The sequence below is a fragment of the Corvus moneduloides genome, chromosome 15, assembly GCF_009650955.1.
Source record: "Corvus moneduloides isolate bCorMon1 chromosome 15, bCorMon1.pri, whole genome shotgun sequence".
In the NCBI taxonomy this organism is placed as follows: Eukaryota; Metazoa; Chordata; class Aves; order Passeriformes; family Corvidae; genus Corvus; species Corvus moneduloides.
Window position 1 is genome coordinate 4,923,402 of NC_045490.1, and position 21,467 is coordinate 4,944,868.

A 21,467-nucleotide genomic window follows, 5' to 3' on the forward strand; every position below is an offset into this window, starting at 1 on the left:
TTATTCTTTCTATCTGTAACTAACCTCTAGACTCATAGATTTAGACTCCTGGTGTGATGCTGTTTGAATGCCGTGCACCTCAGAGCTCTGCAAAACGTTCTGACAAATTCATTGCTTGGTCCTCTCTCACTGTTCAGCACAATGCCAAGGGATGGAGAGATTAAATGGTGCCCTACTGTTCAACTGAGAACCCATAAAATCAACATATTTAGTGGGTGTTATAGAAAATTTGTCACATGCTAAGCAGGGAAGACAGGAAAGGAACTAGGAGAGATTTAGTGTTCCATTTTCCATCTCTTTAGCAGTATTGTCCTTGATGGTTTCAGTAAGACTTTGTTGGGATTTTTTGCAAAGGATTAAAAGCAGTGGTGGAGATGAGGAACTGAGCCTAAGTAAATGACAATATAGTCTCTTCTTGAGAGAATCAACTTGATCCCACATAGATAAAACTGAGCATTTATGGAAGTATGAAGGGAACAGATGGGCCAAGGCCCAGGCTAAGGCAGCTACCAGATCCCAGGGCTGCATTCAGGACATGCATTGTTTGCAGATGTGCAGTTCCTGCAGGAACACATGCAGCGTGGTTGCACACAGCGTGATTGCAAGCACCCATTTTCAATCATACCTGTCGAGTCATTAGAGAGAGAATTTAATTTCAGAAACCTTAGGAAGAATAATAATCTCTCACTTCTGGCATTGCAGGAGAAGACACTGCCTATTTTCTATCAAAATGATCAGCTTAAATAACCTTCCGTTAATATCCATTTATACTGAAGCGAATTATACAGAAGTGACCAAGGGACAAAACTCTGTAGGGCCATCATTACCTTGTGACTTCAGGGCAACTCTTCTTTGAATAAAGGCAAAGCTCTGCCTGCAGAATTCACCCTAGTAACACCAACACCATAATGGTTACCCCACACCGCCAAAGTTCCTGCTGTTCAAAGAGCTTTAGTGAATTAATCCAGTGCCTGCAGTAGGATTTGCACCCACAGGTTTGGATTTGGAGAGGAGCAGAGATGAATTGCCCAAATCTCCTGGTACTGTACAGTTGGGAATGGCTTTTCCCACTGTGCTTCAAGCACAGATCCTTCTGCTCCAGGGGAACAAGAATTGATTATCTGGTACTGAGAGGTTTGGAGGCTTTAGACAGAAGCAAACAGCAGTTATGAAAGACTGCATTTTTGTACCCTAAAAGGCTCTGTCAGAAATGTCATTTGTAATTCATTAGAAGTGTATAAAGCAGAAAAGATCCTGTTAAAGTCAGGTTTTAACCCAGGGCACTCTGGGTTTCAACCTCTGGCTGAATGCTCAGAACCTTTTCACAAGTTCCTGTTTGCTTTCTGGGTGATCCTTCTGGCAGCATTTGAGTTCCCAAAATGGTTTCTAAAAAAGCTTCCCCCTCTAGACAGATCAGCTCCTCAGCTGATTCAAGTATGATATCCTGTTTTTCCCAAGAGATTTTTATTGCAATATGAATTTATTACAAACCATTTCACATGCACACATTTTAAATCATATGTTTTGGGTCATAAGAGAGAATTTAATTTCAGAAACCTTAGGAAGCAGTAATAATCTTTAACCTCTGACATTGCAGGAGAAGATACTGCATATTTTCTATCAAAATAGACAGCTTAAATAACCTTCCATTAATTCCATTTATATTTATTACTCCTTCATTAAAGTTAAGACAGCAAGTCCTTAATAAAAAACCCCTAAATTGACATTTTACTTTACTTCTTTCTCTGTCTTTTAAAATGCTAATACTTAAGGAAGTGGACAGGACATGACATATTTTTATCACTGCCACACAGTTCAGCACTAGCAGTGAAAACTCTTTGTGTCTTGCTTTTTGCCCTTATTATATCAAATATAAGCAGATTTTCTCTGAGTTCACTGGCAGGGAACATCTCCTTAGAGCAGCACATCCCTTCATTATCCAGCCCTCTCAGCTGTTCTCCAGCTCACCAGGAGACCACTTCCTCTCTGCTTTACGACCTCTTTTATGATCCTTGATGGCCTAACTTTGGGGTTTTTCAGTTTACTTTCTTGCTTGATTCCCTTGTGCCACTTTATGACATGTCCTCAGCCAGCCTTCCCACAGCCTTCCTTAATGACATGAAACCAGGCAAGGAAGCAGAGAATGTGTTTTTCTTTTTGTATTGCAAAAGGCAGTACAAACTGAGGTCAACTCAACACAAGAAACAGAACTGCAGCTGAGTTCCAGCTGGAGGAAAAACTGCCAGGAGGGTCCCAAGCTCCTGACACCTATTCCTGTTTTCCTAACCCAGGGCAAAGCTCCTCTCCTTCTGCACCTCCTGCCCACACCCTGGGGTTTTTGCTCCTCCTCTCTGAAGAACTGAGCTGTGCTTCTGGTTTTTCAGGCTTTCTTCAGGCCACTCGTCTGCTTTTTGACTGTTACTGGGCTGCAATCACATTTCTGCTTCCTCATCTCCCGCATGGCCCTGAAGCCACATGGCATCATGTGAAAGAAAAGCTTTTAGGTTTGGCTTCTTCTATCCAAGGACACAATGTTCTCATGCAGCTGAAATGAAACAGGGCATTATTTTCCTTGCCAGCAAGGCTGTGTGTGTGTATTGGGGTGCGTATTTATAGCAGCAACCCCTGGGACAGATGAAATGGTGGCTGCCACTTTGCCTTTCAAACCAGCAATGCTCCACCTTTAACACGGTGCTTTCACAAGTCTGGCCCCAAAAATGCTCCTTTTCTACAGTGAGTCACTCCAACGCCAATTCAGCTGGGAAGCAGAACAGGGACTGCCAGCTTCAGAGTTGTCAGCAGAACCTGGAAATGAGGCTGTGAAATCTGTGGGCTCTCAACCTCCCTAAAACAGAGATGAGAAAGAGGAACCACCTGCCAGCACAAAGGAGCTTCTGCATTTCCATTTCCTCCCTTCACGGGACACGAGTGTGCCCAAGGTGCAAGATGGGTCACCGACCTTCTCCATTCAACACTGCTGAGCTCAGGAAGGGCAGGGCAGCGCACAGCTGATGCTCACACACTGATAATACATTCTTACCATTCTAGATAAAGTAGAGACCAGGCGAGCAACTGTGGATTGTGCAGGGGTCTGCAGAGAATGACCAGGTTTGGCTGCTGGTCATTTTTAGGAAGGGGTTCTCGTGAGCCATGTGCTGAGCCCAAACACCACTCCAGAGCAGGGAGCGACGTTCTTTTAGTGTGAACTCAGCAATGCTATTTGGTCAGAAATTATTTCAATTCAAAACAGCCAGAGGCACCCCAGTAACCCAGGGGACAAATCCATACTGCAGAATACACGAGAGAAGCGGAGCAGCGGCAGCCACCGCACATGAAAAAGATAAAATCAATTGATGATGAAAGGACATAGCTACTCCTGTTTGGCCTAAAGAAAGCAACTTGATTCCACATGAAACAAATTCAGAATGAAGATTCTGTAGGCACGGTGAGTATTTGTGATTTCTCTTAATAAGTATATACAAAATATGGCTTTCAAAAGGAAGGATCCCACTGTAGTTGGGGACTCATATTTCTCCTCTCTTTAATAAGGTTATGCAGCAGCTATTGATCCCTGACTACAGCCTAAAGTACAATTAGTGTATTTACAAAAACATCCTTTTTAATCACAGGCGACTTCTGTAGCTCCAAGTACCTCACTCAAACTAATAAACATTATTGCTGTGGCCCAGCCAAACCCTCTGGCACCAGCAAAGGGCAGCAGGAAACAAAACCCTGAGGAACTCCTCACTTGGGCAGGAAAGTGTCTGAACTGTCCTTCCTTATTTTGCACCAGGTTAATGAGAAGTCTGTGTTAAACGCCTCGTTTTCAGGAAGCTGGTTCCAGACTGCTGCAGTTCAGCAGGTGAAATCCCAACTGTGGTTCCCGTGCTGGGCTCAGCATAGTGGGAACGGGGAGCTCTGCTTGCCAGACAGCTCCCAGGCTCACAGGTGAAGCCTTAGCAGGGAGATACTCCTTCTTAAAAGCAGGTACTGGCTGCTGAATAAGGCAAAGATTTTTATTTTGCCTGCTTTGCTCTTCACCTGGGGTTTTAGAAATATGTGATGCACAGCTGGAGAGACGTATGAAGGGATAGAGAGAAATATTAAAGAAAGCCATGTATTTTTCTACCCAAAAGCAAACATGGTGCTCAGTGGATTACACTCCTCTCATTTCTTTAAGATAAGAACAGTGTTCAAAGGAAAATCTCCTTCTCTTCTGAGCTATTCAGTCATTTTTGAACATGATTACATCCTAAATATCACAGTATTTGCAAAGGATTGGGATCACAGTGATAGGTGGGTAAGGTGCTTTCCTTGCCAACTTTCTATTTACTTCTGTATTTCATGCTCAATATCCTTGGTACAAATAGCTCTATCTCAAGTACAAATGTTACGATAAAAGAATGGTTTTCAGGCCTTTCACAGAGCATGACAAATGCTGTATCCCCGAGCAGCAGCACCAACTGATTCCTGCTGCAGCATATCCCGAGTGCCCTACAGAGCAGCAGCACCAGCCAGGCTCTGCTGCAAGGAAAACGTTGCCCAACTTGTACTGAAAAAAACCCCAACAGTTTCCTTGCCCATCTCTCTGGGCAGCTGTCTAATGACTGCTTTTAGAGCACTTATGGCTGCAGGTAGTCAATAACCTGCAGACTTTTTTACAGTTGGTACCCCTGGTCCTTAATGGTCCTCAGAGCCAGCAGCCCAGGTGTTGTTGCCAGGGCACAGTGTCACTCCAGACCATGGCAGTCCTCCTAAACCATTATCAAAATGTAAATGAAAGGCAACACTTTCTATAAACATCTGCATTCTAGAGGCCAAAAGGCACTTTGATCATTTGCTGTAAGACTTTCCAAAAATACCACCTCAGACTAACCTACTAGACAGATACATCATGTTAGATGTGTCACCACATCCTTTTAATCAGTGTGTAGTCAATATTCTGTATTATATGAATAACTAATTAGTTTCACAACTTTTTTCCACAGATGTCACTGCAAAATCTATCTGAGGAATGTCATCTGCACTTGAGAGAAGGACAAGCATTGTAATTAAGTATTAAGCCATTTCACCAGTGAGAGTCTGCCGTGGAGTGTGAAATGGCTATAATTCACATTTTTAAGACCTCACATTTATTAGCATCTATTCTCTACTCAAGGTTAGCGGTGTGCTGCACACAGAGTTAAAAAAAGCCAAACAAGCTCACTTTTTTGTTATTCAAATGGATACATGTGCACGTCTGACTGTACAGACTGGTCACACGGACAGGGTTTCTCTCACGTCCCAGAGGATTTCTGGCTCACACATCTCTGTGAGCAGCACTCGAAGGTCAGATGGATGCTCTGATTATGGAGCAAGTGACATTGTGCTGTTGAAAGCTAATGACAAACCTGGGCACAACACAGCTAGGCAGGATACAGATCTTGTACACAGGAAAGAGATTCAATCTGAGATAACAGCCAGGACTGACGATTAATATCTCCCAGGAAAAGACTCTGTTTGCATTAGGAAACCCCTACAGAATAAATGCAGAGGGAGTGTACTGAACCCAGCTGTTGCGGTTTATTCAGGGCCCAGGAAAAGTTAAACTGGTCTCTGTCTGGAGCCATTGCTCCAGCTGCAATTGTGCTGCTTAATTATATGCAGAAGAAGATGAAACTTGAGTATCTTCCCACATCGTTTGGTCATCGACCAGCAATCAAGAGGGATATTTCTACTGCTCTCTAACCCATAAGCAATGCTGTTTGGCAGCAATTTCCTTTAGAAATCTGTCCTTTCCTTCCCTATTCCCACTCCTGTAAAAAGGCCAGGGTGCTGGCTCCTACATCACACATACCAGCAGCACAGGGGACAGGAGGGCCTCTGGGAAGACCCCAGCACACACTGCAGGCTGCTCCACCACCAATTCCAGCTGCTTTTGCCTTTTTTCTTGAATATTTTTAACTTCAGCAATACACTGTGTCCAAAACACCTTCCTGCCAAGCCTGCCTTCTCTGTCCATTAGTCCTCTGTGAAGAGGATCTGCCTGTCTATGGACAGATGCTATCAGCAGCACTGGGAACAGGGCAGAGCCATGATTTATCCAGCTGGGATAAATCAGCAAAAACCCATCAATGCCTCTGCCATTTCCCATGTGTGTGCCTCCTGAGCAGCTCATCGAGATCTAGGCTTCACCTGCTGAAAACAGGGAAGGAAAGGACACTGAGAGCTAATTCACCCTTCCTGGTGATGAGCGTGAAAGAGAGGAAGACCATTAAAAGAAGGTTTGGTGGGGTAAGGAAAGGGAACAACCACTCTTCTCCTCTTTTTTGCAGATGGAAAGCCCCAGCAATGAACTGCCTCCTTAACTCCAACCCTTATATCCAGTGGTATAAATATACTTTAATGCACACAAGAAGCCTGTGGAAAGACTGCTTTTGGTTTGGGGGGGCTGTGGCTTGTCTTATGTAAGAGATAGGCAACAGATATGAAGGGATGTCAACAGGACAAAATACTAAAGCAAAGTGGCTTCAAAATCAGTGTGAATTCTGTTTCGGGGAAGTCTCTCCATCAGCAAGAGTTTCAGGAGGCCTTGGCTGCTATGGGAAAATTGTTAGATCAGATGTGGTGTGCTCAGTTAAAAATGAGGTGATGAGGATCTCTGTCATTCTAAAGCAACTCACCAAAAGCCACTGAAATTAGCTTGAAGTTTAGAAACCATGAACCTGGTGTTTCCTTTTAGTTGTACATGAGTAGGTTTGTGTTGGCTTTAGTGGAGATGGTTGTATATATTCAACCCATCTGCAAAGAACTGAAAATAGTTATATTTGTTACAATGTGGAAGGTAAAGCTCATCCCAAGGAAAATCTGTTGTCTTTTAAGTTGGTAGGAGTACCAAAATTATTGGGATTGCACTGGTATAACAGAGAAATAAATTGCATCCCTTCTGGAAAATCAATCAGAAAATAAGGCCAGCTACATACAAGGGTACAGTGGTCATTTCCCCCTTGTTGACACCTCACAAGAATCCTCACAGGAAAAGTTTTCTTTGAACTAAACAGTGTTTCAGTATCACATATTAGTCTTTATAAATGACTTTCATTTCTCACCAATTACTTCCTCTCTTATACCATTCATTTTTCACATTTCCTCTAATTTTCTCCTCTTAATCATTATTAATGTAATTGGTTTTAGACAGAAATATTATTTGTGTTCCTACTTATCTGTGGTGCCTTGTGAAACACAGCTGAGAGAAACCTTAACTCAGGAAGAATTACTGTTTTTCAAAATGAGTGTTGTTACGTTAGCTCAGCGCTGTATTTAAATTGTTTTTTGTTACAATAGGTCTCACTTGGACTATTTGGGTAGTTCAGTACTCTACGTGGCAAGGTGGAATTGCACTAATAAAATCAAGCAGCAAGCACATTTCATCTGCCATTTCATGCTTTCAGTGTTTCATAATTAACTTTAGTCAAAAATTACCCCTTTAAGCCCAAGGGTTTAATTCTGCCTTAACTGTATTTGTGCATTACAGAAAAAACAGTCATCCCTTGGCTTCCCGGCCTTGGATGAGCGATTGACTGCATTTTCAACCTGCAATATCTATGGATGAATTCCAGGTGTGTGCTCGCCCCTCATGGAGTGAATTTCATGCTGTCTGACTTCTTTTTATTTAACTCTGGGAACAGAAATACCCTAAAGCAGGTTTCCAAGCTGCAGCACGACCAGGACATTGCTACTTCAGGCAGCTCTGCTCCAACACCAGCCCGTCCCCAGCCTCCAGCACTTGGCACTTTAACAGCATCCTCCTGATACTTTTTCTTACATTCCATCACCCACCTTTTAATCCCCTCCCGTCTAAATTTCCCTTCTTCCTTTTTCACTGGCTAGTCCAGCCTTCATCCCTCACGTCAAAAGAGTGCTGATCTTGTGTTTGATGGACAGCTTCTGTTAGCCTCCCTGGCATGTATTTGTTTTCTGGAAGAATGTAAATAGAAAAAGGCAGGTGATTCCTGCCAATGTCAAGGAGAGGTTCTCAAGGCAGGCTCTTGACAAGTTACTTGGGTGCTACTCAAATAATCCAGTGCAGAAAGGTCATATTGAATTCAACTTTTATACATAAGCAATCACATTACCATATGTCAAAGGCACCAACCTGCTTTAAAAAGCATCAGTGCAGATGAGTACAAATACTTCAATGTCCAAACAAATCTCCCAAGCCCTCCCCCTAAACTATTTTGGGACGATACCAGATGGCAATGCTAAACATCCCAAGTATTTGAAAATAATGTGGATTTGTTTGCTTTCCTTTTTACAGCTTTTGACCAGTCTAGAACCCAACGGACAACAACAAACACATTCAGGAGTCTACAATTACCTTAAATAAGTAAAAACATGAAAATGTTCACAGAAGTAAATCAAATCATTTGTCAACCATCTCTGGTTTTTAGGTCATTATTAAAGAATATTCTAGAGCCCAGGTAGGAGACATGAGCTGTTAATTACATCCTGCATGAAACAGGACGTTAATGAGCTCTGGCATTTCTACCACAGTGGACACTGAGCAGGGATGTTTTAGGACATGAGTCTGTCTGCAGCGAAGTCCAGAGCTGGCTCAAACAAGCACAAAACCAATTCTTGCAGCCTTGTGATGGGCTTAGCATGTCAGGAAAAGGCTGTGCACATATTCCCACAGGGATGGTCCCCTTGTAACCCACTGCAGACAAAAGTGTTTTACAAAGGACACTGAGAAAAGAGGATCACCAGGACGGTGAGCACTCTGTCCAGCAGCTGATTTACCAATATAGCTGAATTATGAAGACTATTCATCAGCCAAATGGACAGAAAGTCTGTTGAGAACAAGTGTCCTGTCACCTGGAGTGTGTCAGCTGTGGTGACATGTGGGCATGACTGAAGGCCTTGGGGAGATGGGAGGAAAAGAAGGAGCAGAGATGAGTGGCATGTCCTGCCCGTCCTGCCGGAGAATCAGTCTGTCTGTTCAGGAGAGCGCGAAGGGAAGGAGGACATCCAGGCGTCCTGACTCCCAGGTGTGACAGGAGCAGCTGGTCTCCTCTCTTTGTGATAGCAACAGTCACTGCCACCTCATTTGGAAATTTAACGAAAGAACAGGAGAGGGGACTGACAAGAGAAAAGGGAGAAATCACCACCATCTTCTGGTTTAGGATAAAGATGGAGGCTGGTGGTGCCTGGTGGAACCTGAAGCAGCTGAATGTGCACTTTCCACCTGAGAACTTCAGCCTAAGCAGGAAAGAAAGTTTGCACTCTTTATTGCAGAAAAAGGTCTTTTAGAGGCAAGCCAGCTACTGAGTGTGTGATTTCACTGCTGCTTTCCCAGCGGTGTGTGACAGCTCGGGGCCCATCTCCTCCAGCTCCGTTTCACTGCAGCATCTTTGTAAAGAGGCAGAAAGGACACCTTATGCACACACTCTGCCATCAAAACAGGAAGGAACCAAATAATCTCCCCTCAGAGTAAGATTATTTTCACTATTTTAACTCTGTACTGCCCCCAAAAGGCACCGTTTTACCTAAGAAGCAGCCAGTGATCCAATGTGTAGTGAGAGATGGATGGATCTTGGTTTGGGGAGCAATAGAGCATTTGTTCTTGGAAAAACTTGCTTTCCCTACACACTGCCACCACTGGCTCTTTTCTTCTCAGGATGCTGTAAAAATATCTATTTTTGCCAAGAGAAAATTGTCAGAAGCACACAAAGTATTTTAGGACTCTGTGGGGCTTTTTTTCCCCCAGGTAAATTCTATTCAATAATTTTCCTTAAAAAAACCCCAAAACCCCAGCAGATTTTACAGGATTTTTTTCATACAGCCCACTAATTTGAAAGGAAATCAGTTACCTAACAGCTCTCCACACAAAACAAGTGAAATAACATGAATTTAAAGCAGATCAAATATACTGAATCAATCCCTTGCATGGAGACTGCCATTAATTGATTTCAATTTCATTTAGCTTAATTTGCTCTGGAGCAGAAGCATAGTCAATCAGGTTAAGGCCCTTTTAATTCACATTTTCCCCCTCCAATATGACATCCTACACTTATTTGAATTATTTTCCCCTCCCATTTTAGAAAAGTCTTAAGCAACCATAAACTTAGACCTAAACCTTGCATCTCTTTTGCACTACTCAAGACCTGGTTTTGCAAGTGATGGAGATGCTGTTGGATATTTTAACCGTGATCTTGCCTTTTTTCTTTGTTGTTTTGTTTTTTTTTTTTAATGGAAATGTCAATAAACACGGGCTGTGCCGGAAAGCCTTTGTCACCTGGAGCTCACCTAGAAATCCACCTGCTGATGCCTTTGTTTGCTTGGCTTTTCCAGGGAAATGGAGGGCCCTGCCCCACCACTCCCTGCCCTCACGTCTCCTTTCCCCACAGCAGCCCCTGGAGCTGCCCTGCCAGCTGTGTGTCATGGTGAGCAAAGGCCACATTTCCCCTTTTTTTAAAGGAAGTAGACCCAAACTGGGAAAACCACGAGGCAGAGTTAAAGTCACTGCCTGGAGAAAGAGAACAAACTTTCATAACAAACAGAATCACACCTCCACTGCTCTTGCTGTCTGACAGATGATCCCCAGAGTGGAAAATGGGAACAGTTAGAGGGTTTCCTGGGGGACACTGAAAGGTAGAGACAGACCCAAGGGAAGGCAGATGGGATATTCTTTGTCTTCCATGGTGATGTAGCTGGGCCATAACTATCCCTGGTATCAGAGCAGGGAATCAATGAGAGGCGCTCTCTTACCCCCCTGCATCTGCAGTAAACATGCAGCACTCGTGCTCAGCTTCAGCTGGCTCAAGATTGCTCCATTCCCAGCACTTTCCAACACAGAAGAGTTTGCAACCTAAGATTTGAGGACAAAATGTCCTTCTGCTTTTTTTTTTTAATGTTTCTCTCTCTTTTTCTAAGGAGGGATAATTTGAGTATTGAGGCAAACCCCACAGCACCTTTGGTCAGAAGGTATCAGGAAGATTCAGTCAATAATTTATTAGGCTATATGATTAGTGTCTTTCCAGAGACTAGTAATCTAAGTTAACCTGTAGTGCCACACTTTTTTTAAAAAATTATTTTAAAAAACAAAATAAATAGCCTTAGCTTGAGGGCAGAGCTGGCTCCCAGGAGCTGTGCTGTTTATTCCCTCCTGGCACAGTGCTGTCAGCAAGTGGCATCTCTGCAAGTGTCAGCAGTTACACACATGCACAACTATGCCTTGTGTAGGTCAGGGAGGGTTTGCATTTCTGCAAGACAGATAATGCTGGAGAGCATTATCCTTTTGCCTGCTGCTACTCCCTGTGATCCAGCACAGCCTTCAGGACCTCCCTGCACAACCAGGAAAAAATGACTCTGTGTTTTTTTTCCAGATGCTGAGCCCAGGGTATGCAGAGCACGTTACAGAGCAGAAATGCTGCTCTCTCATGACCTGTGATTGCCTTTAATTTGGTTTTATCAAATGCAATTATGGCAAGTCCCTTTTCTTCCATGGCATCCTGTGATGCTGATGCCATGAAGATTTTTTGCCTTTTCTTTTATACCCCTGTTATGCCTTTTTTACAACTTCTGTACTCCTAGTGCTTTTAGCCTACATTCTTGGACTTGTTTGTCAAGCTGAGAGACTAAACATTTTAAAAGCTTCGTAGCCAGGGATCAGTGTGCCCCAGAGCCCAAGGTCCTCTCCAGAACACATTCTGTAAACCAAGATAGAACCATCCAGGGGAAGGTTCCTTGGGGAAGGGGTCTCACTTGAGCCTCTCATTGGGGAATCTTTGATAGATCTGCTAATTAGTAAAACCTATAATGATATACCAGATCTTTTGGGGGTGTGCATTGTGGTGGGCATTTCAGTGCATTCGACCTGGATGTGTGCACCTAAGGATCCTTAAAATAAACACCAAGGTAAAATCCCTTTTCCCCTTCTAACCATATTTGACTCTTGATTTTAAGACCAGGAAAAGGCATCAATGCCTTCCCAAGAGAATCCCCAAGCTCTTAAGCAAAAGCAGAAATGATGCCCAGCAGTAAACACAACTCCAACAAGGCTCCACTGAGTTACCATTAAACCATATTCCAAAGTTTACCTTAGTTCCTTGAAGGGGTCTGCCCTGACATTGGGAGTTTCTATAGATTTAGGGAACACTGTGCCTTCTGCTCCTGAAATCACAAAACAAAACAGAAGACAAATTGTAAACATCATAAGCTGTTACCAGGGGAGTGATTGTCAAATCATACCTAGGTGCAATTTAACCCATTGCCTGACCCCATTTCTCTCTTGCACATCCCTTCTGTTCCCAGAAAAGCCAGACCTTCATAATCTGAAATGGGTTGCCTTGATTACAAGGGGGATTTGCCTGTAAACTGCACTTCTGGCTGGAAAAGCAGCTGCTTGCACCCCAACTTGGGGAGAGTCTGCTGACCCAGCTGATGCAGGGAGCCTGGAAAAGATACCCTTTGCTAACCAGGCATCTAATCTAGCTACCTCTCTCACTAATCAACCTGGCTGCATGTCATGGCATTATTTCTTTTGCTGGGCTCTCAGAGATACTCAAGGGAGAAAAGCAAATTTTGACTTGATTCCTGCAAGGCATTACCTCTCCAGGCTGTGATCCTGCCTGGGGAAGAGGAGGGAGGTGCACCCTCATGCAGGGCAGCACAAGCAGACCCTGCTCCAGTCCCAGCCTGGCCACCCAGTTGCACCATCCTGCTGCAACTGCTGCTATAAGTGAGAAACACCTATGGCTTCAGTATGACCACACTTTCTTTGCACTGAAATAAATTAACTAAGCTGTCTCACTGTGTTAAAGCAAAAAGAAAAAGCCAGAATGCAAACAAGCACTCTAATATTCATTAAAAAACCCCAACTCCTTTTAACCCAGAGAAAAACAAAGTAATCTCAAAGATGATGAAACCAGCTTAAAGTTCATAGCTTTATACTTGGGGATTGAAGCTGATCCTATGGCACAATACAGATATTTAGCTTTTAACTTTACTATAAGCTTTCATTGTTACAAGTTGTCATAAGCAGCTGTAACTTGCCAACCATGAAGGTTGTTACTATCAGATCTGTCCTCTCTCAACAGTTTCCAAATGATTTGAATCTCTGCTTTATCCACACGATTGCCTTGGCTCTTGGCTTTGCAATGAAACGTAGCAAAACATCCAGCCTGCACTTATCTGCATAATAGAACAGTGATTTTTGAGGGAAGGAGGGCGAGGAGGTGCAGCTGGAGAGACACACATAGATACTCTTGTATCCTATGCACACACATGGCTTAAATGGTGACTTTATGCTGGGCATTTTAATTCATTTTTAGACACCGTAAGTCACGTACTCAAGTCATGCAAAGCTCAAAGTAACTACCTGCCTGTAACCAGAAGTGCCTGCAGAACAAGGAGAAACTTTTAACTTATTTCTGAACTTGGGGTTTTCCAAGCTTTCCTTCTTTAATTTAAATGCAGGAAGCAACTTAGGAAACAAGGTCAGTGAAGACCCCAATGCAGTCATGTCAAGAAGGTTGAAAATAAAAGAGCTGGTTATTTGTTTCCTCCATTTTCTTGTTTTCCCTTCCCTACACAGTTCTCAAACCCTCTCTTCCTGTCTCCCTTATTGCCAGATCCATGAAAAAGTCCCTCAAGCACTGGGAACAGGAATGAGACTTCCAACCCTTCTGTTTCTCTCCTTTGATCTGAATTAGAAGTGAATGCTACCTGCCTTGATAAGGCTTCCTGCCTCGACTGTGTAATTCCTTATTATTCTCCTCTAAGAACACAGAATCTCCCAAAGGGCCACCTGTACCTGTCACTGAGTAGGACATCAGCCACGAGGGGATGCTGAGGGACCAGGACTGAGACATCTCTCCCTTGACTCTGTCTGTCAGCAGCTGAGGGCCCCATTGAATTGGCCGAGAAAGTTTATCAGAGACACTGATAAACTTTCCTCACCTAATCCTCACCCTAATTGTCTCCCTTTCTGTAGCAAGGGGCTGATGGATGAATTAAATACTCTGGAGAAGTTCTCCCTTTGGTTTCACCCTGCTGCCTGATGATTTCAGTAAAGAACCATCCTCTTCTTTCTGTGCTATTGGGAATTTTCTAGACCTCAAATGTGCCCCCTCCCTCCAGCACCCTCTGTTCTATTCTGGAGAACCCCAGTCTCTGCCTGGGGGATCAGCAGCTCCAGAGGGAAAAAATTGCCTTGGACTAATTCAGCTCCACTGGCTATTTGTGTCAAACTCTGGCTTTTGGCCACCGTGGAAGTCCCCAGCCAGGCTTTGACAGCATCAGTGTTGGATGGTGTTGAAAGTGAAGGCTGGAGGAAGTGACCTCATTTAGTGGTTTTAGAATCACAGAATCACTTATGTTGGAAAAGGCTCTTCAGATCACAGAATCCAACTGTGACTCAAGGCTTTGGCAAAAAAAGAAGGAAATTTTGAGGGAAATGTGCTGTTGTCACTGAATTGGGCTATTTTGGCTCTGCTGAGGAAAACTGGGATGTTATGGAGTAACAGATGATTGAAAATATGAAGTCCAAGGTCATGTGCTTAAAAAAGCAGTAAAAATTTCTTCTACATGTTGGAGGCTTCTAAAATATAACATCCCTGGATAAAAGCTGAATGCTACTCATGATTCATGGCAGTGTGACAGAGTCAAAGGGAAAGCAAACGTGACATTAAACTGAAAGGCAAGAAGGAAGCCTAACAGGAACATGGAAAAAAAATCACATTATTTTAAGAATCATCAGTGAATCCTCAAACTATTGTGTGCCCCCCCTGCTCATCCCCAGTGAGGAGAGCGTACAGCGAGGAAAAACTGTCATGACTGCACAAACAGGAGAAGTCTGTCCTACAAAAGAAGCCTGGAAGGACTTGGCTTTGTAGCTGAGCAGCACGATGTGCTAAGGAAGGGTACCTATGCTGTGCATAAATACATTAGAAGGGTTAATAACACGAAGGGAAAAGAACTACTGGCTCTAAGCCGATGTTTAGATGAGAGCCAATGCTTATATGAGCAGCAGTAAACTGGTCCTGAATGTATTTGGGAAGGAAAGTGAGGGTTTTCTAGCCAGAAGAGGAGCTACAATGGAAGCAGCTCTTCAGTTAGATGGGACAGACAACATGACAGATCTGACAAATTCCTGACTGTAAGAACTGGTGTCTCAAAACCCAAGGTGCAATATTTTCAGGACCAGCAATTTCCATCCAGTCTCGCATTCCTCCAGTCTTATTTTCACTGTCCTATACCTGAGCAATGATGGGTTTTGGCAAATGGTATTAACACACAGCTCCAACAGTTCAAGAATCAGCCGCTATAATCTCCCTTTTCAATCAAAACTGCTCTATCCCTCTTCCCCTTTTACTGAGTATAAAGCAAATGTAACCTACATTTATTATTGTACAAAATGGTTTCTGCTTCCTGAATTATCTATTATTAAAACATTTTCTATCTGCCATGAAAAATGCGTAACTGAAAATTTCTATTTCTTTGCAAAGTACTGAATTTTTTTTTTTCCATCTATGAGACTCTCTGCTGCTGCTAAGGCTAACTTATGTGCAATCAGCCAAAGACAGAAGAAAACAGTAATATCATTAGTATTTAAACACACTGTACTGTACATCCCTAGGCAGTAAATTATTCTTTCTCACAGTATTATATCAGAGAGGCTTCTATTATACTGATTCCCTCTTCTGACATTGTGTAATTTACCACCAATAAATGTTCATAAACAGTTTGACTGAAAAATCCATAAAGCCATTTCAGCTTTCTTTTAAGTTCCATTTAATGTCCCTCAAAAATGATTTCATCAATGTGTTTCCATTATCTGGTTCTCTGCCCAATAACTTAATTCCGTACAATCAGTCAGGAACTTATAAAGCATATGACAGGATCTACCTAAAGTATTTTGAATTGCCATAAAGATTCATTTAAAGAGTGTTTGCTTTTTTGGCCTTTTTTCCCCCTTGCAGTGCATAAGGCACTGTGGGATGTCAAAGACCCCTGTACATGTTCACTTCATTCAAGAACAAAAATCAAGAGTCTCATGGCAACAGAGCATTTACAGTCCAGTTTTAGGGTTTGGAAATGGAGGAGCACAAATGCCCCAAGAAAGGAGCAAATCTCAGCTGGAAGGTGCATCTTAACCAGCAACAGATCCAGCCAGAGGAACACAGGCTTCAACATTTCAGCTTCTCAAGCTGCCTCTTGCTTTCCCTGAGTGCTGCAAAGGTACCTGAGCTGCATGACCCTGTCCTGGCACCTTCCCTGGTGCCAAGGCAAGGACAATCCCTGCTCCCTCTGGCCAGAGCTGGGACCCAGCCATCGTGGCAAGACACTGATCACATCCCACTCCCTCTGCACAAAACCTGCTCTGGACTTCCCCTGCTCTCTGCTGGAAGAGAGAGAAGAGGAGCTCAAATGCAATACAATGAGAGGTATTTTTAGACTAATGATTGATGCTCCTGCTGTCAAGGGTAGGTGGCAATCAGCTGAGCAGCTCTTGGAGGTGAGCAGGATGCAGGGAGACATCAGGTTTCCACTCAGGGGCAGATGCACCTGGTTAGCTATTCCCCACCTTCCTTTTTCCTTCCAGACAACACATTTCTTTCCCACTCTGTATTTTTTAGTGATAGTTCCAGACTTCCAGTACACCTTTAGTGTTGTATATCACTGCTTTCTAATGAGAGTGGGGTCTCAGAGCCCTGTGATGAACCTGGTGATGAAGCTGGCCTTAGTGTATCTTCTCTTTAGTGCTCTGCCTTAGGCAGTACTGTGCAAATGAGGGGGGAAGGAGAAGGATTTGCTGTGATTTTTCCTAGCTGAAGTCAAGAGGCAATGTATAGTGTGCTGTTGGTCTCCATAAACTACTTTTATTCCCACTATTATTGATCAGGACACATTCAGCAATTTGTTCATTAAAACACCCATCTGAGGAGGTTCTCTCCTCTGCAGGTCTCGTCAGAATAATATGTGACAGTCGCAGGAAGTCTGTGCAAACAGATGCCCAGGAAGTAAATCCAATACAATGAAGATAAAAATTATTTGTGACTGCTTCTTCTAATTCCAAGCTTGAAAAACCTTATTCATCCTTAATTTATGTTTTTAAATGGGTGAGCATAGTAATTGCTGTTGCTCCCCTTGAATCCCATCAAATCTGAAATCAATAAGAGCTCTATTTCAGGGTGCAATAATAGCCTGGTTAGGCTAAGCTAGCACACTGAACAAAAGCCATAAAGCTTCATTCATGTTTCTTCCCAGGATTCTATAAAAATAGCTCATTGCAAAGGTCTGTCTGTATTCCTTTTTTTTCTAAGTGTTGGGGAGTTGTTCTTTTAAGGGCAATCAAGAAATCTTGAATAATAAGGGCAATAATGAGATCATGTGCAGCATCAACAAAGTGTTTATCATAAAAATGTAATCTAATTTTTTTTTTTAATGGATTCTATTGCTTTTATTACAGATTATTTTTAGCTCTTGGTCTTGGCACCGTATGCACACAGGGAGTGAGCCAAGCCTTAGGAACTGGGCTGTGGCTGAGTTAGGCCAGACAGGAACTCCTTGTGACTCCAGTCCTGCCAGGTGGAGGAGAAACAGTTCTCTGACTCAGAGTCCCAAGAAATCAATGGAGCTTAGGTTTAAGCTGGAAAACTTGCAAACAGTGAGATGAGCTGCAAGCTCTGAGATGAGCAAGTGGGTCATTAGTGATGCATGTGCCTGTAGTCACACCATCTTCACCAGCCTCCCTGCCACAGTCCATTTGTCTGAGAGATATAAAGGGAAAAGAACAGACAGGCTCGCACCCAAACTGAGAACAGACATAGGAAGAAAGGTTGCTACAACTTATGCTGACCTCTAGATATTTCCTTCTTGACTAGTTTTGGGGTCCTTCAACACTTTTCCTGCAGCTCAACAATAGCAATGTTATCCCTGAATCTTCTCAGCATTCTTGTGCAAAGTTGCAAAGGAACTCAGGGGAGCACCTGAAGTGGGAATACACAGTGGAAATTTATCACGGAGAATATTATGTGGGCTTCAAATAGATCAGCTGGGGAAGACACTTAGGAAATAAAATATAAATCTGCAACACTTTTAAACTTGATTTCAGTGTTTGGTAAGTGTACAGTATGTTTCTTTCGTAATCCTTGTGACATTTAATCAATATTAATCTGATGGTGGATGATTCCTCTCTTTCCTTAAACAGGATTAAGGGAACACAACACAATCTGAACACACATTTCAGCCTGGACTCGAAGCCTATTCACTTTACATAAATGCTATCCTTTCAGCCTGGAATGTACTTTAAGTAAAAGCAAACACAAGGAAAACTCCCCAGTATCTCTCTCTCCCAACACAGATTGTTCTTGCCAAGAAAAGACAAGTTTGCAATCTGGGTGAGTGGATTTTAAAAAAAGGAGAGCAATGTTGGTTGGATTTGCCATTAAAAAGAACGGAAAACAGTGTCTACACCTATTGCCCTCAAGGCAGGGGAGCTGTCAGAAGTATTCAATCAAGAATTGGTAATTTTAATTTCTTCCCTTGCAGAATGGGAGAAATACTTTATTTGGAAGAAAATAAAAATGCTATCTCAACCTCTGGAAAATAAAACCCTAAACCCACCCAATTCAACCAAATGAGGTTTCTTTTCTACATAGCTTTTTAATTCTCTGTCACTGCTGGTTACAGGTTAAATCACTTTGTGACCCCTGACTCCTACACAGATACAGCAACAGCACGATTCCTAACTCAGAGCAAAAAACCCCCATCTTCTTGCGGCTTTAACCACTGATAGGAGACATATGTTTTTGCCGTCCACTACTCCTTAATTTTGCTAAACATAATTTTTTTCCACCATCACAGCTCTGCAACGAGCGCGAGGAAATCTGACGGAACTGCGCTGCCACGCCTGAACGCTACAGACAGCAGAGGCTGCTTCCAGCCTTGCTAAACCCTGGTATCTTCATTTGTCAGCACATTTCCCTACTCCCCTCGTTTTATTCCCTGGCCCTTTCCTGCAGGACCAACGACTACACGACAGCTTGGCAATTGCTCCGGGACTGCATTAGTGTTGCTGCCTAATTACCTGTGGGCAGTGAGTACTGAGTATTGCAGCTGCTTCCTAGAGAAGTTCATACATCTTCAGCAAAAGGTCAAATGCCTGTCCCAGCCTGGTGAGCAGCCGGCTGTGGCTCGTTCCTTTCTCTGGCTGAGAGCACAGAAGGGAGTGCTGAAGCAGCCAGAGTGAGCTGGAGCTCATTTGCAACTGGGTGAACTGGAAAAGGGCTGTGGCCCCAGACTGATGGTACAGTTTGTTTCCAGAAGCACTGCAAGGCATCCCAGTGAGGCATCCCAGAGAAGTTCCCTGTCCTTTGGGTTAGAGGCACCTTCCTCTCCACTGCCTTTGTAAAGGGAAAGGATCAGAGTAGGAAAATGTCTCAGTATCCTAAGAAATGAATATTGGAGCACCATGTCCCCTTTGAAAAGGAGACTTACAGACCTGTAGCAAGGACATGTTTTTCAAGGAAGCGCCTAAAATCCACCAAAATACAAAGATTGAGGCTTGGCATTTACCCTCAGGCATAAAGCTGCAGCAGACTCAGTGGTGAGACCAGAGAGCTCAGTTTCCTCTCTGGGTCAGGCCTGATTTCAACACTTGGCTACCAGAGTTGTTCCCTCTGCCACAAACACTTCAGCAAAATGCCATTTTGAAATCATAATGGCTGCTGTAAAGGGCAACCATGCATGTCCTGACCCATAAATAATCGCTGCTGAAGAAGGGTACATGCTGTAAAAATGGGTGGGAATTCCTGGAAACTGTTAGATTTCAAGCTTACCCCACCCTTTGAAATGACTGATACCAGTCAAATAACTTTGCGGATTATTTAATGAAATATAACTACTCTTGCAGTCATTAAAGTTGCTCTCCTGTAACTATTGCAGCAAATAAAAGCTGGAAAGAAGCCACTAAAAGTTTTATATGGAGGAAATGTGAGCAGAGTCCTCTAATCAGGCTGGCATTGCAGCCACAGCTCTGCAGGGCTCCTCCCAGATGAAGCTAATACATGGATCCCTGAAAATGTTTGTAGATGTGAAGCTTAAGGCAGCTGGGGCAGCTGACACAGATGTGTTAGTTCAGTGCATCCACATTAAATCCTGTTCTCTTCTTGTCCAAAGTGAAGGATATTACAAAGGCTTTTTTAACCCTTCCATGAGTAACAAGCCCCAGCACCTCGTGTTCTATAACTGCAGAGCAGGTTCCTGCCTCTGCCCCCAACAACAGCCCCAACACTGCCATTTAAAAGAGCTCTCTACAGTCAGAGAGTCATAGAATCACAGAACGATTTGGCTTCCAAGGGACCTTAAAGATCATCTTGTTCCAACTCCCTTGCCACAGGCAGGGACATCTTCCACTAGAGCAGGTCACTCTGAGCTCCATCCAACCTGAATGGGGCATCCACGGCTTCTCTGGGCAACCCATTCCAGTGCCTCACCACCCTCACAGTATTCAATTTTTTAATAATATCTAATCTAAACCTAATCTTTTTCAGTTTAAAGCCATTCTTCTTCCTCCTGTCACTACATGCTCTTGTAAATAGCCATGCACTCCTGAACTACACTGCTTTTATTGTTGCTTCCTGCACTAAACCCTCTAAACTCCTTAATAAACAGCTCATAAATAAAATGCTGGAAATGTGCCTTGGATTTAATTACTCCAAACTTACTAATAAATTTGCAATAACCTTTCAACAGCTGATTCCCCTTTCCAGGTGCATTCCCAGGTAGCTGGAGAGAAACTTGAACAAAAAAAATGTTCCCAAACTAAGAGTCATGAAAGTCTAACCTGTGGTCAGCACTGACATGCTCCATGTGGTTCATTGCCCAAAGGGTGGTGGCTACAGTGGAAAAAAAGCTCCAGGGTAGAAATAGAACAACTGACAAATTATTATAATTGGGGGCACGGAAAGGTTGGTGAGATCAAAGGCACCCTTAAATCAGCCATGGTGCTGGGGAGGGCTGCTGTGCTGGGCTGCATCACACTGCTCCTGCAGTCTTTATTCTGGGAGATGAAAGGCATCCCACCCCACTCTAAATACAGCTATTTTAGTTAGGGTTTGCCACAGGGGAAGGCCTTAGCCATTTTTATCATTAGGCTCCATTAGAAGAAAAGCTCCTGCCATGCTAATCCAAATGTCTGAGAGGCACATTTTCTGGGGAGTGGGAGCAACCCCTGTATTGTCCTGTCACAGAGAAGGGACCATGTGGGTTTGTGATTAATCCTATCCTTGTTGCAAAGCAAAATGGTAATTTTAATAGTGGTTAAGAAGCGTGGTTGATTTGTAATGGGACAGCATCCAGCCCATGCAATCCCACCTCCCACACAAACCTTCCTCCACACTCAAACCCAGGGACTGCCAGACTCCTGTAAGCTGCAGGAGTGTGGCTTTTGTGGTTTTATCTCAGCTCACTGCAATGCACGTGGA

At 43.3% G+C, this 21,467-nt stretch overlaps 1 protein-coding gene across 6 annotated transcripts in view; it reads right to left on the minus strand.

The window, feature by feature from the left end:
* Positions 1–21,467, minus strand: part of SGCD (sarcoglycan delta) — a 305,997-nt gene that overhangs the window by 20,596 nt on the left and 263,934 nt on the right. For all 6 annotated transcript variants that reach the window (XM_032124855.1, XM_032124858.1, XM_032124854.1 and 3 more), the window contains one exon: positions 12,078–12,150. In XM_032124855.1, the coding sequence (XP_031980746.1) occupies positions 12,078–12,150 (73 nt within the window). The remainder of the gene's footprint in view (positions 1–12,077; positions 12,151–21,467) is intronic.